The 17,454-nt window shown below is 44.0% G+C and overlaps 1 protein-coding gene across 1 annotated transcript; it reads right to left on the bottom strand.

The window, feature by feature from the left end:
* Nucleotides 1–67: 67 nt before the first annotated feature.
* Nucleotides 68–17,339, bottom strand: DOLPP1 (dolichyldiphosphatase 1). Its single transcript, XM_072882956.1, has 8 exons — nt 17,183–17,339; nt 9,434–9,534; nt 7,689–7,773; nt 7,321–7,420; nt 6,378–6,476; nt 4,356–4,484; nt 3,487–3,576; nt 68–3,002 (listed from the first exon to the last, which is right to left on the bottom strand). The coding sequence occupies exons 1-8, from the start codon at nt 17,256–17,258 to the stop codon at nt 2,966–2,968; spliced, it is 717 nt and encodes a 238-aa protein (XP_072739057.1). The 5' UTR covers nt 17,259–17,339; the 3' UTR covers nt 68–2,965.
* Nucleotides 17,340–17,454: the final 115 nt, after the last annotated feature.

The following is a 17,454-nucleotide window of genomic DNA, read 5'->3' on the forward strand; positions in this document are numbered from 1 at the left end:
ACTGCAAAAGTTACGTAACTGCCCTTACGGGAGGATGTTTGCATGGGGACAGCAAGAACAGTGAACCACAGCATTCTGTCACCTTCCTTTTATTGTCTTTGTATCTCCATCCAGCCCCCTTGAGTACAGGGGAGGAACAGAAAGCATCTGCTTGCAAAGCCACATATTCCAAAGTAAATATTCCATTTCAGAAAACTAGTGGCAGGAGACTTCATACAAGTGTAGGATAATAAGGCAGAGCTCAAATCTTTTTCCTGCATAGCACCATTTAGTTAAGAAAAATCCATGGGATCACTAAGGAATTTCTACTATATCAAGTATTGCAAAGATTTCTGGAAAGGTACAGCAAAAGTAGGCAGAAGATGCAGATTACAAACAACTCACAGAGAACAGAGGAGAGTTTATTATAGTGTCTTACAAGAGCTCTTCTCCCTTACTCCTAAGAATTACTGTAGGAAGCTTGGGTTTGAAGGCAACATGAAGTGGAACAGCTTTTTACACTACACTGCTCTCCATGAGGAGATGAAACCTCTTCCCTATGCTCTAGTTCTCAACAGGTGCTTCCACATATAGTTTTTCCAGCAGTCTGTCATAACAGCTTGAGAGGCTAGGGAAGTGCTAGCCACTCTTGAAACAATCCACTCTTTCAGCCTTGTCCTTGGGGAAGAGAGTTGTGATCTCCCTTCTGGCTTTGTAAGTTAACTTACAAGAGATATAAAGAGAAAATAAATAGGTTTGCAAGACATACATGATTAGTACCAGCTTTCAAACTGAAACATATGGTACCACCATGTCATGTGGCCTATCTGATGTCCTGTCTCATTTTAACAGAGCTGTTCTAAAGTCAGATCAAATGTCCTTGTGAAAGCTGCAAGATGCCTCTTTATTCTGATGCATCTTCAAAGCAGATCCAGTGCTCAGGTCCTTCAGATGTCAACAGGATCGTTCATGTTATGCAAAAACTAAACAGTTCTTTAAAAATATATATTTGCTGTAACAACTGAAAACAGTTAGTTTACTACCCATAGCTACTTAAACACAGAAATTTCAACAGCCTTCATTCCTGATCTCCTAGATCAGGATCACTGCTTTCTACAGTTTACACTCTGGTTGTCCAACAGTTTCTACAGCAGCTCCCACTCCATACGAACACACAAACTCCTATGGCAACAGGCACAGATGAAAACTTAAAAAAATTAAAAATAATCAAGATGAACAGAAACACATCTCAGAAACACTTCAAGCAGCTTTATAATGCAGGAGTCTGGTTAAAGTGGAGATAGTAAAACAGGCAGCAAGACTGAGATGTGACAGTCATTTTACCTCTGCTCACATGACTGCATCGAAGGCACACCGATGACCTTTGAGCCAGTTCAGAAGCTGTCCTTTATCTGTGAAAGTTCAAGTCAATTGTGCTTTGAATAAATACTCCCCTGTAGTTACACTTGAACTGCTGCATTATATACTAGAAATACAGAAAGTGTCCATGCACAGCCCTGAAGCACTGAGTATAGCCCTTGCCAGGTTAACTCATGGACCACAGAAGTTGTAGGCATCACCAGCACACACAGATGGCAGGCACACTCCCACAGAGACACAGCATCCAGAGAGCTGACTGTCCAAATGAAGAATCAGAATGGAAGAAGGATGGAAAGCAAAACTTGCTTGTAGGAGTTCAGCATTCAAGGTTACTACTGCAGAACCCGACCAAGCCACTGTAGTAATTGGTAGGAGTCTCTGCTAGGATAAGCTCACTACTTGAGTTCACAGTTGGATTCTAAAAGGACTCAGCAATAATTCAGACAGCAGCTGACCTAGTTATTAGTCATTTGCCTTGTTACTCATTTATGGTTGTCACTTTGTTGATTCTTAAAAATCCCTCACTTAAGCTTTAACAGAAAAAAATTAAAAATCCAGTGCTTCAGACAGAGACTAGCAACTGAATTTTGTAAGGCTTTGGGCTGACTCTTACTGGAGCACAGCACTGCTTACAACCAACAGGCTTTCTAGTGCCATCGGTAGCACACTCAGTACAACAACAGAAGCTGTACAGATCACAGCAACCCTGAGGTAATAAAAGTATAAACGAAGAGATAGAATAAATGTGAGATACATATGATAATCTTGCCACCTAGAAGGTATTCTGAAAAGGACACTCTTGCTAATTACACAACAGGAGCAGCAGTGGAAAAAAAAAAGTCAGTATATTTCAGGTTTTCCTTTGTTTTACACACACACTCCCCTTAATGGTATCCATGCAGGCTTCCCTGCGGAACCATCACTAGTGTTAAAAATCAGATCTTTAGTCTTTCTTTCCATCTGTACAAAGTGCAGTTGGAGTTGATTCTGATCTCCCAAAGTGGTTGCAGAAAGGAAAGGAAGCCTTCCTCTCTCTTTTGCCTAAGTCACCCCATCCTACTTCCCCTCCCTCCTAAGAAGTTTTTAAAAATTAAAAGTCCTAATTAAGCATGATCTACTTGAGATTAGTTTCGTCATCTTCTTCCAAAAAGAAAAACCCAAACAGAAAACAAAAACAAAACACACAAACAATGCCTCACCCACCCCAAAAACAATAGTTCCATTTAAAAAAATAAATAAATAGTGTGTATATTTCATGCTGGAAAAAAAAAAAAAAGAAAAGTCACAGAAAGGATTCATTTTTGGTTTTCCCTCCCCCGAACATGACACCAGGCATTTTCTCCCCCCTCCCCTGACGTAGACATGATGGTACATTCCAACTGGCAATGTGCATCTGTGTTGAAAATGAGTTTCTACTCCTGCACAGTCCCACATGCATCAGGGAGCATCCAGCTAGCTGCTAAAACAGAGCAAAGGCTTTCAGGTTTTGGGTATGGTCCCTGCCTGTTCCTTTGGTCCGTCTGTTAAAAGGCTCCTTGCTGCTCCCAGGTCTCTGCTCTTGTCTGTCTCCTTTAAAACGTGCGCTCTGGTCCCCACACTTCCTGAATCACTGGAGCTTCGTACCCAGCTTCCGCTGTCTGTTTCTGCAACAGCAACACAGAGGGCAGGGTGAGAGAGGTGGCCTCAACTCTATTGCAGGGTATTGCAGCAAACCAGGGAGCAAAAGATAGGAGGATTAAAGTAAGGCTCTGCTTAGCTCCACACAAAAATAAAGCTGGCTCCACCATACTCAAAAAGGAAGTCAGTCCTTCCTACTCTTTACAGTCCTAGAACATCCATCATGTCTTAAGTGCGCACAACCTCACATGTGGGTGCAAGATTATAAACAATTGCTTTGAAAGAACATGGGCTAGGGAGCTGAAATACTACTTAAATGAAACATTCTTTAATCCCAAACAATCCCCAACAGACTCGCCTTCCAGATGCAGTAGTTAACCCACAACTTGGTATTTCTTTACTCTGCACTATTCTACCCACAGCAACTATCTACATATTAGAAAATAAATTAATAACTACATCTGACAAGTCAAACCAGCTACAGCTCCTCCAGCCCCCAAGATCACTTACCTTGCCTCTGCTCTCGTGACTGTGTATTCAAACCACAGGATGTTAGGAATGAGGCTGGTATCTCGGATTAAAAAGAACTCTGAAATTGGCCTGGAAATGGACAAGGTAGTAGAAAGGGGAAAATAATTACTTTTTCTCCACCACAATTTTGATCAAAATAAAAACATAGCACAAAACCTGCTCCAGAGTTAAGATTACTATTCTATTACCCTTCAGTCTGGGAAAGGAGCTCCTTGTTAAATTTAAAAAAAACCCAAGAGGGTTTTGTTTATTCTTTCCTTATACAATGTTTCCAGACTATATTACATTTAAATGGCTTTGCAATTTCACTAGGTCATCACACCTGCATTAACAAAGGTCTGTTCTGCTTGAAAAGCTTCTCAAGCACTCTGCCACCCCTCACAGCTTTAGTAGGGCTTTACAAATGCCACAGCTGCTTAAACTTCCTCTCTCTCCCACCCATATCAGGCAAGGATATACAATTATTTGTGTATGCATGCACAAGAAAACATGGAGGAACAAGTAGGTTACACAACAGTCAGTATGCAAAACTGGAACAGAAGCCAGGAATTCTCATGTCTAACATCTATAACTTAGGTGGTTCATAGAAGTTTGGGCAGCCCATTTACAGTCAGGGCTTGCACAGCTACAACTAAAATTTTAGACACTGAAGTATCTTTACATTTGTTTTGGTTCAGACACAATGTACAATTTTTACACCGATTGATTAGGAAAATTTTCTTTGGCCAGGTAATTCTACTACACCTGTGTTACCAGCTCATTGCAAAGGACTCACTTAATGAGCAAAACAGCAATCCACAAAATGCAGCCTTGCAGGAGTAAAACCTCCACAGAATGAAGAGACTTACCATGCAGCTATCCTTGGGAAGAGAGGAGTTAATATCTCTTGTGTGAAGGCAAACCAGGCTATGGCCATAATGCTTCCTGCCACACCTCCATATAAGACTTGGCTCCAGGTGTGGTAAAGCAAATAAACCCTGCAGTGGAAGAGCAGAGTCACTAGACAGGCTTTAAAACATGAAGAGGTATGATTCAAGGGCTGATGTTTCACTGGACCCTCAGACTTTCTGAGCAAGTTATCCTCCAGATGTTAAAAGTGGACATCTTACTTTTTTTCATTAAAAAGCTGGCAAAAAAGTGGGTGTGCTGGTCTTGGCTGGGATAGAGTTAATTTTCTTCCTAGTAGCTGGTATAGTGCTGTGTTTTGGATTTGAGAATAACGTTGATACCACACTGATGTTTTAGTTGTTGCTATGTAATGTTTACACTGGTCAAGGACTTTCCAGCTTCCCATGCTCTGCCAGGTGCACAAGAAGCTGGGAGGGGGCACAGCCAGGGTAGCTGATCCAAACTGGCCAAAGGGCTATTCCGTACCATATGGGGTCATGCTCAGTATAGAAACTGGGGGGAAGCAATCACTGCTTGGGGACGAGCTGAGCATTGGTCAGCGGGTGGTGAGTGGTTGTATCACTTGGTTTTTTCCTGCATTTTGTTCTTCTCTCGCTCTCGTTTTTTCCCTTCTCATTACAATTTATTATTATTATTTTGTTCCAATTATTAAACTGTTCTTATCTCAACCCATGAGTTCTCTTACTTGTGCTCTTCAGATTCTCTCCCCCATTGCACCGGGCAGGAAGGGTAAGCAAGCAGCTGTGTGGTACTTAATTGCCAACTGGGGCTAAACCACAACAGTGGGAAAAAAACTGGGAAAAGCAGTCTTCCCTGCTACAGCAGTTTCAGCTTAGAGCACTTCTAGTTTGAGCTTAGCTCAGTAACCCTGCACATTCTTCTTCATGTATCTTTGGATTAGCTGAGGAACTATTACTGTTGGTTCCCACCAGAGACTTTACCAAAGCCAGTAACAGGACAAGTCCCCTCCAAGCCACCAAAGCTGGGGCTTAAAGGCTTTCAAAAACATAGACAACATTTTTTATGATTTTGTTGCTCTCAAATGTGACAGCACAAAGGCTGCACAACCACAGCGTACTTACCGTGATTGCAGCCATTCAGAAAGCTGTATTAATGCTCTGTTAAGTTATCCATGCACACAAGCTACATGAGTCACATTCAAAATTCTTTTCACCTATATATCATAAAGCCATTAAGATCATCTTATCTAACCCTCTGCCTAGCACAGGCCACTGGATTTCCTCAAATTAATTTTTATTTGAATTAGACCATACATCTCTTATGAAATTGTCCTGTCAGAATTTTAAAAATAACCAGTAATAAGGAATCAGCTCTAGTGTACAGTCAACTGTGCCAACAGGTAATTACTTTCCTGTGGAAAACATGGCCTTATTTCTAGCCTGAATTTGTCTTGTTTCCAATCACTGGAGCTCATTTTATATGTGTAAATATATTTTTAAGTCTACTAAAGGGGAAAAAAAATCATTATCAAAGTTTCATTTTCTTTATTCATCCTAATACAACTAAATCTTACAGGTCAAACAGCTATAAATGTTTTTATTAACTAATGCTCAAGCAAAACAATCAGATTGATCAACTGTAGCAATTCACATGCTGCAGATGCCAGTGTGCCAAGGCATGGTGTAATGCTTTCATGATTAGTGCTAGAAAGAGGGCAAGGCAGTGAGGCTAGAGCATGGCAATGGAGCTGACAGGGATTTGGTACAGGCTCAGCTGATCTTAGGTTTTATAAATGCTTCTGTGAAGCACCACACATGTAACACCTTTGTTTGCTTATTTGAAGGGTCTCATTGCAACACAGCGACCTCTGCAAAGCTCCGACTTGTACAATGCAGTCATCAAGAATTAGATCAGAAACACAGGATAAGGAGTGACAGGTCTGCTGGCTGTTAAAGGCCACAGGACTGTATGAGAGCATAAGACAAACAATTGCTCCATACCTACTATATGAGACTAGCAAAGCCACTGTGACGAGGCAGATGGACAGCACATGTCGCCATAGTAAATCCAGAAACCTCGCATTGTTTGTTTGGTGCATTCTGAAAGAGATGGAGAGCCATTAGCACAGTGGCAGGGAGCCGAGCAGTCCTTATCTCTGTTCTCGCTATCTCTGAAACCCTAGGAAAGCTCTAATCCAGGGGCGTCATGGGCAGCTCGATACCATCCCAGCAGCAATCTGTCCCACTGGCAGCAGTTAAGAGAAGCCAAAAAGCCATACTTCTCTCTCTCCAACTGTTAACAAGAATTTGCTGTGATGGAAGGCAGAATGCTCACAATTACTGCAACTGATGTGAAAGGCACATGCTGAGCATATGCAACAGGGAGCCAAGACATCAGAGTCCCTCCATCGTCCACAAAGCTAGGAGGAACTGTGAGTTTTGTCTTCCTCCATACGTGGAGCCACAAGACAGAGCCATGCCCCAGCAAGAATTTCAGAAAAGCACAGCACGTAAAACCAGTACTTGGTAAGGGAGATGAACTAAAAGGTCATGCAAGTGGGCAACAGGTATTACCTAAAAGATTGCAGACAACCCCACTGACAAAACTGAGTAGACACATGAGAAAGCAGCTCTTCTTTCCTCCTCCCTATTCCCCCCTCTTCCCTCACACTGGTGAATCACCATGGCTTAGAAAAAGCAAATCGGGAGACCTGTACCCAAATAGGCATAGGAGGCCCACCCGTACCCTTCAATTTTCAGCAATGGTAGCTACAGTCCTACATTCAGGTTGAGATAGACATGCTTCATCCACCCTAGCCAGAGAAAATTGTGCAGTTCCTCAGATTTAATTCCATTATGCCACTTAAAGTGGCACACGGTAAGGGAGCCATCTATTCCAGGTGTTTCAACACATTAACAGCCAAAACCTACATTGAATTTTTACCTTAAATAAAGGAACAGAAAGGAATAGACAGAGAAAAACCACATGAATTGGGAGTGGCTGGACGGCATCCCATATTTTGTGGTCACTGCTGAATGGGCTTCTGGGAAGAGAAGAAGAAAGAGTATGGTCAAGGTCTACTCTGTACATAGCAGCTGGAACGCTCCAGATGTGAAGCCAGACCACTCTGCTGGAGTATGTGCACATGGGTTCACAGGACACGTCTCTGCTCAGACGGCTCTGCCAGCCTTCTTACACCCAAACATCCAAAGCCAACATGAGGCAAAGGAGAAAATACCCTCTAACCCCCCCCAGTTTGCATTCCACTCAAAACTCAACCAACACCATGACACCAATGGGCCATACCATACCTTCACAGGGACGAGGCTCCCGGATTACATTTTTTATTAACCAGTTCACTCCCTCGTTGAATGCCAGCCCTCCCAAGAAAGAGATCTGTGAAGGCAAGACAACTGTGTCATCCTATCTAAAAGATCCATCTACTTACCAGGCTCTCTCTGTTGAGAAAACCCCAAATCCTATGTTTCTAATTTTCTTTTTTGACTACTAGACTTAAAACCAATGGCTTCAAAGTCCTCTACCTAAGGAAGAAAAGCATTTCTTTTTCAGCCCACTTTGTGTATTTGGCAACACACTGTGTATATGCAGCTTTTCAGCAGATGATACACAGAAAGAGACAAAAATGGCACTGTATAGCAATTCTGTTAGCATCCTTCCACCAGCAAGTGTGGAAAGTGACATTTTTTTATAACAGGGCAGGTTTTAAGGGATTGTCTTTCCCCGACGACCAACAGGGGGAGTGCACACACTGTTACTTGGGTAAATAGCTTAGAAAAGGTGACTTTTTAGGCTTTCTTGCTTTTCCCTCTATTTTCATCTTGAAATTGCTGTCTTCACTCTAAAATGAAGTCACATTCTGAACTGAGCCAGACTGGTAGCATTTATTTTTACTCTAATTCCATAGTCCATACACCTCCCCTAAATTAGTCCTGCTACTGTGATCAAATTCCCAGCTGGTGATGATACTCTGCCTCCTTAATACTCAGTCCCATTCCAGATGACGAAGCAATTTTTCACTCTATGTCCTGAGCTACGGGTCAGGCTGCTGCAAGTCAGCTAGCGTCTCTCTCCAGCTCAATGGTGACTTTGCACATAAAGAACTGGGAATAACCTCAACACCTGTCTCATTACCAACACGTAATAAGCCCCTGTATTCAAAAACCTATGAATTTGTGCAATAGTTAGTCTAGCTTGTTCTCTCTTTTGGGTCAACAAGAAACCTTTGGGTTGCCAAAACTTAACAGCTGCCTCTCCTAGCTAGCATCAGCTTAATAACCTAGAAGTCCCATTCCCAGGTCCCTTGAGCCACTGGTTCCCATGACACCATGGCCCTGTATTAGAAATCTGCTGCCAAAATCCTTTCACTGGCCCCTATTTTATCTGTTTACTGAGGGCAAATGTTACAAGAGGTTTATACCTCCTAAAGGGAATTCATCCATGACACTGATTCCCAGCTACCTGTCAGAGCAGACAGAAAGCATTACATATTACAAAAGAGTCCCTTGTTGGTCATTTGGACAGAAGCAAGTCTCTTCTGTCCCTGGTATTAGATGCACAGCTGGGAAGCAGCCCTTATAGACGGATCCACTCCCTTGGGAATCTGTAGGTTTTATTTTGTATTCCCTTTTCTGCCTCAGTAGTTCAAAGAAAGCACATCCTACTGAGTTACAGACACCATCCATCTCCTGCATAAGCTGCCCATCTTGCAGGAACCTACTAGTGCTGTGATCCTACTGGATCTTGGGAGTGTTCCTACTCTGCAACAGGATTCTTTAGTTCCTCAGACATCTCTCTCAATGTTTTTGGACAGATAATTCCCCAAACATACCATAGAGTAACAGAAAAGTCAGCAAAGGCTAAGCAGTCTTTTAACCTGGTACAGGTGGTAAGTGTCTCCTGCTGTTCTTTGACAGGAAGATGCCCTTACCTAAGCTTGCTCTTTAAAGAGAGAAAAAGAAGTGTGAATACAGGAGCACCAGGTGACAAAGGAAAATACTTTTGTCATAAGAAGCTGGGGAGGGAGAGAAGGACTCACCGTGTGAAGCTCTCTCTTGAATATGATGAGTGTTACAAAGCCAACAATAATGAATATTGGGCCAAGACTCAAATAAGCTAAAAGCTGACCAGAGAAGTCACCTAGGGAAACAAACAAGAGAAACAAATCAGTTTGAACTTCACTTGTACTCAGCACTGCAGCAAGTCTCCATTTTGCAGACTGACTACTGCTGCTCCAGCCTGAGAGGAGCCGAAGCAAGAAAGACAGCAGTGCTTACTGTAGGTTCAAAAGCAGGGATGAGAAGAGCTTGGCATCGTTCAGCAGAGATTACTGCCAGCCAATTTACAATGACCATGGGTGTGGGCCCAGAGTCACTTTAATCCAACATAAGCACAGGCTGCTGCAAAAGAGGCAGCGTCTTTCCCTCCCCCTCATTCATATTGCCTCCCTGTGCCAGCAATTACCAGCAAACACTCCCCAAACAAATCCTTTCCCACTCCCTTACTAAAATGCATTAGTTTTCAGCTGGATCAGCTCCCTAATCTGTCTCACCATGTGTCTGCATGAACACTAGCATTAGCAAAATGGGGAGGAAATAAATAGCTAAACATAGCAGAAGATAAAGGGAAAAAAAGGAGACTGCTTTTTAACCAGTAGCCCACTTGTAGCCCACAGAAGTGACTTTGAGCCTCCACCCCAAATAGCTAACAGTCTAGTTATCCCCCAGGGAGAATCAGGGAGCAGCAATGGGACCTCACAAGAGGTCATAAAGTACCTCAAAACCTTTATCCTGAACTATCACAGACACAGAAGTAAGCAAACAGTAAAGAGCAGCTGTGTATTTTGATCTAAGCTTCTCTTCCCTCTGTTCCCTGAAAAAGGACACATACAAAAGTATTTGGAGAGAAGATGTCAGCATAAATTCCACGGAAACAAAAAATTACTAGAGTAATTTTGCTCCAAGATCAGCAATTCACATCAGGAGAGCGAGAACTATCTACCAGAGAATCTTTTAAAGAGAGTAGTCACTACAAAAATGCAGTATGAACCCAGTGAGCAAGTCAAGAGACAGGGGACTTCCTATATTGGTTCTCAGAGACTAGATCTTCTCCATCCCATCACTGAGCACAAAAGGATCAGCCCGCACATAAATTTATCCTTCCTCCCTCCTCTCAAAAGGAAACAGGATGCCTCTGCAAGGCTGAGCATTGGACTCATTCCTAGATCAATTCCACTGCAAGATACTGAGTCTCCTCAGCCCACGCACTCAGATTTTAAAACAGCACTTAGCAAAATGGACTTTAACCTCAGCCTCCGAATACTGGAACTGATAAAAAAAAATATTGCACTGCTACAAAGTTCATGCTGCTGATGTTATTGCCACATAGCTGCGGTTACATCAGGTACAGTGCACAGATCCCTCTTGAATTCCAGACTCTGGGTTAGATTTGGAACCAGCAACCTCATCAGCAAGGATTACTTTCAGGAGTTTTAGTTTGCAACACCAGTGAAATTAGGAACAGCTGGAGGACAAAACCCCCAAGAATACTGGGTTTGCACTGAAGTGAGGTTCTATTTTGTTTTTAACCTGAAAAAGCATTAGAAGACACCAAATTTGAAACTTTTCTTGCACCATATGGCAGGTTCGCCTTGCATCAGGTGGGTTCCAAATGCAGAACAGCAATATATTACGGTAATGCAAAGTGAATGTAAGTGACAGTATCAGTTACCTGGCAATAGCAAATCAAGCTCCCTATGGTTTTACATAAATCACAAACTCTCTACAAAATTAATCCATCTTGAATGATGAGGGAATTCATGAGACAAACCACCAGACAATCAAAACTACCCTGAAAGCCTTAGTAATACTTTCCAATAGTCTCAATTCCAGTGTTACCAAATGAAGATAGCTCCTCAGCAAGGAATCACCATGTTTCAGGTCATTCACTTCATTAACCCATGGTACATAAAGGCTTAGCACTTCAAGACTAAAAGCCATAATTTTGTCAAGTAGAAAACCAAACCAGATTATTTATCTTCTCAGGGGGGTTCTATTTCTTGTGCAGGTGGCAGAAGAATACTTAAGGAAGTAGTCTTTTAATTTAAATAGCATCAGCAGTACCAAACTCAAAATCCTCCACTATGTTATATGATAATATACCAAATAAATCAAGCCACCCAGACTTCAACAGCACACAACCCACACTTGAACCTGAGGCGGAGAACCAGAAACCAACGCTCCCAGATGCTGCCTGCAGGCAGAGTACCAAGTCCTTTACTCAGACAATCTTAACACAATGGCTCCCCAAGCATTTCAACTGTCCATTTAAAATAGAACAGAGATAGCATTAGTAATATTTCATATTACCGTGGCTAACAGCAATCAAACAGAATCACATTCTGAAGCCACTTTCTCTAGGGGAGGAGGCAAATAAATAGCTGTGCACTAACTGAAGGCAGCACTTTTGCTATACCCTGGGAGCTACACCAGGAACTCACTAATGCCATCACAAATGTACTCGCTAGATTAGCGGTTTAAGGCAGAGCTGCACTAACTAAAACCAGCTCCGAAATGATTGGAAATCCCCAGTGAAGAAGGCAAAGCAAGCTCCGAGAGAAAGACCAGCACTGATCACCGCAGAGCGCTCCCGGGGCCTCAGAGCGTGATTACTTGTGTCACTTCTATCTACTCTCACGCTCCCGTGCACTCAGAGACTTATTCCCAGGGAAAGGGGACTTGCAGGAGAGCCAACGGTTTCAAGTCCGGTCAGATCTAGCAAGCAGGTGCCCCCCCCCCCCTTTTTTAGAAACATTAATTTTTCTTCATTTTACTAAACTTGGGAGTTTTAAAGCAGTTCCTCCAACCAGTAAGAACAGAGACAAAACCCCTGGAAAAATGCAAAAGGAAAATCTATTTAATATATAGCTTGGGTTTTGTTTTGTTTTAAATTCTGCTTTTTTAAAGTCCAGCCTTCCCTGGACATCATTTGGGGCTCAAGATGCAAAAATAAAGAACCCACCTACCTCATCTTTAGGCACCCAAGAGATAAACAGGTGAAACACTATACATAGCTCAGAAGCACGCTATTTTTTTCAGCCTTCATTCAGCATCTGCTTCTGCTCCAATTCAACATTTTACCCAGCATTCTTTCAGTGGAAATATCCAAGCTTCACCACATTAGCTTAACCTGTATATAATGTAAAAATGTGAATCAACAGCACTCTAACCACATCCTACCACAAGATCTAGCTTTACCACTGCCACCACTGCTTCCTATTGAAGCATCTATTTGTGACACTGCTGCTGGTCGTAGGTTCTTGACTAAATGCATGTGTGCAAGTTGCACAGACAACATGCAGTGTATGTGTGTCGTGCATTTACACCAGTAAATATTCATGATGGATCGTCATTTCCTCAACTTGCGCATATCCTGATATCACAAGCTGTGGGACAGTAAAAATATCTTCAGGAGGCTTTAAATTACAGCATAAAAGGCATGCATCAGACATGAAACTTCTGCAGGAAGATTAAACATAAAACCCTGCATTAAAGCAGCCAAACAACTGAGTGGTATCTGCTTCTTTCAACAGATATTACCTAGCTACAAAATGAGCCTTGACTGGCGAGCTACCACCCTAAACAGAAATCACAGCAAGGGTTATCAGAACAAGCATTCCTATAGGAGCAACATGTGCTGATACTGAATAGCAACAAGAACTGCTAAGCCAAAGTACATGCACAGCACGAGCACCTTTGCTCCAATGCACCTTTTCACCAATGGGTTGATTCTGCACGCTTGCCTCTCCAACTCTGCCTGACTGTAGTAAACACCCTTCACAACTGAGAAAACAGGAAGATTCTCTGTCATTCTGCAGAGAAAGGGTTTGGCACACCAGGTTTCTCTCCTTAAAGAATTTGTCCAACATGGGAAGAGGAGGTCCAGAAGGTCCCAGAGATGTAAGAATCCCAGCTGCACTGAAGAGAGGAAGTTTTTTCCTTTTCTCCAAATAATAATAAAAAACCCAAACAAACCAGGAACTCAGTGTTTCTCCAGTGAAACTCACCCTACAGACAGGAAGTCCCTGAAGATGAGTTTTAAGTCTGCAACAAAGTCATCCCATGCAAAGCAACACATACGGGAAAAAACAACCCTAATTATACACACAACATGACAGGATCTAGTTTAGTCGTTATCAAACAAGAAACCCTTAGGCTTAAGTGAGAGCCAATACCTTCAGAGTCATATCCAATGCTCTGCAGCAGTCAAAAAGGCAAGAACATTTTTAAGAGCAAAACAAGCTGCTGTTACAGCGCTACAAAAATTTATTACACAATTCTGGTGTCACCATCTAAAAAGGGATAGTAAACATGGAAGAGGCAAATAGAAAGGGGACAAAGATAACAAGAATGAAACAGTAGCCACTCAGAAAATATCAAATAACTCAGATTACCAGCTGAAAAAGGAAAACAGAGGATACAACAGTTCTATAAAGTCATGAATGATATGGAGACATGTACAGCAAACATTTGTTACCTCTCACTATACTGAGATAGAGAGTGTTTGATGAAATTACTGAGCAGAGGACTTAAAAGCAGAAAAGAAACAACAACCACATTAAGTTACAAAGCTCAGTGCCAAAGATACTGTGAGATCCAAAGCAGAAATGGGTTCAAAGAGCAATTAGACATATTCAGAGTATAGCTTTTATATATCTATCAAAGGACTTAACAATCCTGATGCAATCACCATCTGATTACTGGAAAGACATACAGAAGCAGCATTATTCCTGCCTACCTGCCAGCAACCTGACACTATGCCAGATCATTCCTTGGTCTCACCAAAGTACAGTAGCTGATATGAAAAGCTCCAGGACCAAACACTTCTGAAAGTGATATCAGGATGTTATTTTTAAAGACTGTGCTCTTCAGCAGCATGCTTTAACACAGTAAAGTAACACTGCCATTGTTGGTTTCTTCTCCCTGTGTTTGATCTTGACATTTACTATGGGTAATATTTCAGTTAGGTCTCCAAGATACCATTACTCAGACCAGTTTGCAGTTGACTACTACAGCATTCATCCGCTGTTTCTCATTTGATCTTGCTCAAAGTTGACATCACAGAAAGCCCTGGATAACTGAGCAGCCACACAAGCAGTAAGGATGGGTGTTTGGTGTTTTACACTATATTGCTATTGATCAGGAAACATTAGATAAAGACAGGGAGGACGAGCACCCTTCTGGAGACACCTCTCCCCTTCACAATTACAAGCAGAAGCCCAATAATGGGCTTCATCTGCCAGACAGAAATCAGCAGTGACTGCTTTTCACCTGGTCACAGCAAGAGGGACCATCACTCTTGGCAGATGAAAGCTGGGACAACAGCAGTTCTGCACTAGAAGTCTTTAAAAGACATGAGATTTTCAGAGCCAGTTGCCACAGTGGCTCAGCACGCTGCACTCCAGGCCAGCAGCTTCTGGGATCAGCCAAGAGCAAAAGATGTTTGCCACACAACAAAACAGTGTATGACATGCCAAGACAGCTTAATACTTTATGTTGGTAAAAGCAGGATCTACTTCTCACTCTGACCCCTCTCTATCAGCACAAAGCTACATTAACTCCATTGTGCTGAGCATACTGCCAACATCACTATTTTATAAGTTCACATTATCTAGCAGCTTTATGGACCTGGACTTAAGCTGTACACAGACAGAACGTAAACAGCTTCCAAAATAAAGCTGGAGCACTTTCCCCAAATCCAGGTAAAAAGTATCATACCTACCATCTTACTGCAAGTCATTTTTCTAGACCAAAATAAATTAAGAAACTTTTGTACCTCCAGCTGTTTTAATGTTTTAGTCCTTTGTCTCCACTTTATAGGCTTCCATAATTACATTTTATCCAAGACAAACACAGTGTTCATCCCCTCAAAACATAACCCTAATCTTAGTGGTGATTTACCCCCTCCACGCGATCATCTTCTCCATTTCCGTGTATAAAAGCACTCAATGCAGAGAGAAAATAATCGTGTTAGTCACCTTCTTTAAGATCTGAGAGATAACCCTTGTGCAGCAATTTCGACCACCTTCATTTCCCAAACCAATCCAACAAATAGTGCACAGGACGCTCTGTGTATACTGCCAGGTTCAGATAAAGAGATAAGACACAGAGATGAATATATCTGTACTACTGGAAAGATTATTCCCCCATCTCCCCCAAACTGTCATATTAATATATTTGAGAAGCAGGATGGCAGAAGAATGTATAGGGTGAAGGAAAATACAAGACAGAAAAGGAAATGCTAATCTTTCACATAAAGTATCACAGAAAACCACAACACAGCTATACGGAGGGGGGAAGAAATAATGTATTTCCAGCACCAGATCTTTCCAGTGTTGTCTCATTTCAAGTCTTCTGGATAAATGGGTACTTTCAACCCAGAAGATCCCCAAGCACTTTAGAAGATAAAGCTGCCAGGTATTGCACTACTGAGAGGAGCTTTCATGAGGAACTAAAATCCACCTACTGAAACAGGATGTACAGCAACACTCTATGGCAAGTTGGGGACTTACTAGGAGAAGTAGCAATATTGAGAACAGTGTTAACACCAAATTTGGATTTTGACCAGACTGTCAATACTAACACTCTGACACTTCACATCCTGCTTTTTCTATTATCTTTGATTACAACAAGCAGCCAAAAAAGAATAGTTTTTCTATCTCACCCAAAACCAGCACAGCACAAAGCGCTGGAAGAGGAGCTCCTAGAGACCACAGTACTAATGAGACACTGCTTAGACAGCTGCTATCTGAATACAGACCCATTCGCTCTTGCACACTGGTAGATCAGGGATTCATCCTACCACAACGTGGGCCAGGTTGCTGGCACGCAGTGCCAGGGGCACACAGCACAGGACCTTCACGGATCACACCACTGCCCAAGCTGGAACAGCCCATCCTGCACGCAGGCACTCAACACTGGCTGTACCCAAACCCACCATGCCAAGAGCTGACCTACAGGAAGCCCTGTGCCTGTCGTCCTCCAGGCACTTCCCACAGTGCCGCCTGATCGAAGCACGACACCGGGGCCCGCTCCCAGCACAGCCACAAAAACCGCCTGGCAGCCAAGCCCACCGGAGGGGCAGGGCCACCCTGCCACGGGACGGCTCCCTGGGATGCCACGAGGGAACACCAGGGCCAGCTGGCCCTGTGATACACCAAGTCAGACCTCCAGCATCAGCCCAGACAGCCAACAGCAGGGCAGGGAGGGGACACCCGGCCCCGCCATGCCGCTGTGGGGTGGCACCGGGGCTGTGGGGAGCAGGCACGCCCTGGGTGGGGCCCACACCTCAAGGCCCAGGAGCAGCCACACATGGCCAGACATGCCTGGGGGCTGCAGAGGGGGGTGAGGCAGAGGTGTGGAGAGGGGAAGGCGACAAGGGAGGGCAGACCCGGCCCCAGGACCCCACGGCGGCGGGACAGGGCCGCGCCTCGCCCCCCCCCCCCCGGCCCCCTTCACCGCCTGGGGCTCAGCAGCCCCTGGAGCACGGCGCCTCTCCAGAGCGCATGCGCAGGGCCGAGTCCCCCTGCGGCTCACTATCCGGCAGCGAGTCCCACCGCCCCCAGCGCGCACGCGCGCCTCGCCGCCTCAGGGCGGCCGCTCAATGGCTCACTATTTCGCAGCAGCCAGCCCGGCCCTCAGGGGTGCCGTGGAGCAGCGGGCGGGGCCCGCCCAGGAGAGCGGCGCGGCGGCCACCGGGGAGGCCGGGCGGGGGCGAAACGGAGCTTTACCTGCGGGATACTCGACGTGAGTGAGGGAGACCGGCCGCCACGGAGCGGGGAGCGAGCACTCTCCGACTGCGGCCATCTTACCCGGATACCGGGCCGGGCCACCACGGCCAATCGGAATGCACTTGAGGGGCGGTGCGACCAATGGGCGGGGGCGCCGAGAGCGGCGGCCCAATGACGCTGCGCGGCAGGTGAGGCGCCGGCCAACCCACAGCCACCCAATTAAAAATCCAACCCGGGGAGCGGAAGAGCCAATAGCCTAATAGCATCGGTGC

The sequence above is a fragment of the Ciconia boyciana genome, chromosome 18, assembly GCF_034638445.1.
Source record: "Ciconia boyciana chromosome 18, ASM3463844v1, whole genome shotgun sequence".
NCBI lineage: Eukaryota > Metazoa > Chordata > Aves > Ciconiiformes > Ciconiidae > Ciconia > Ciconia boyciana.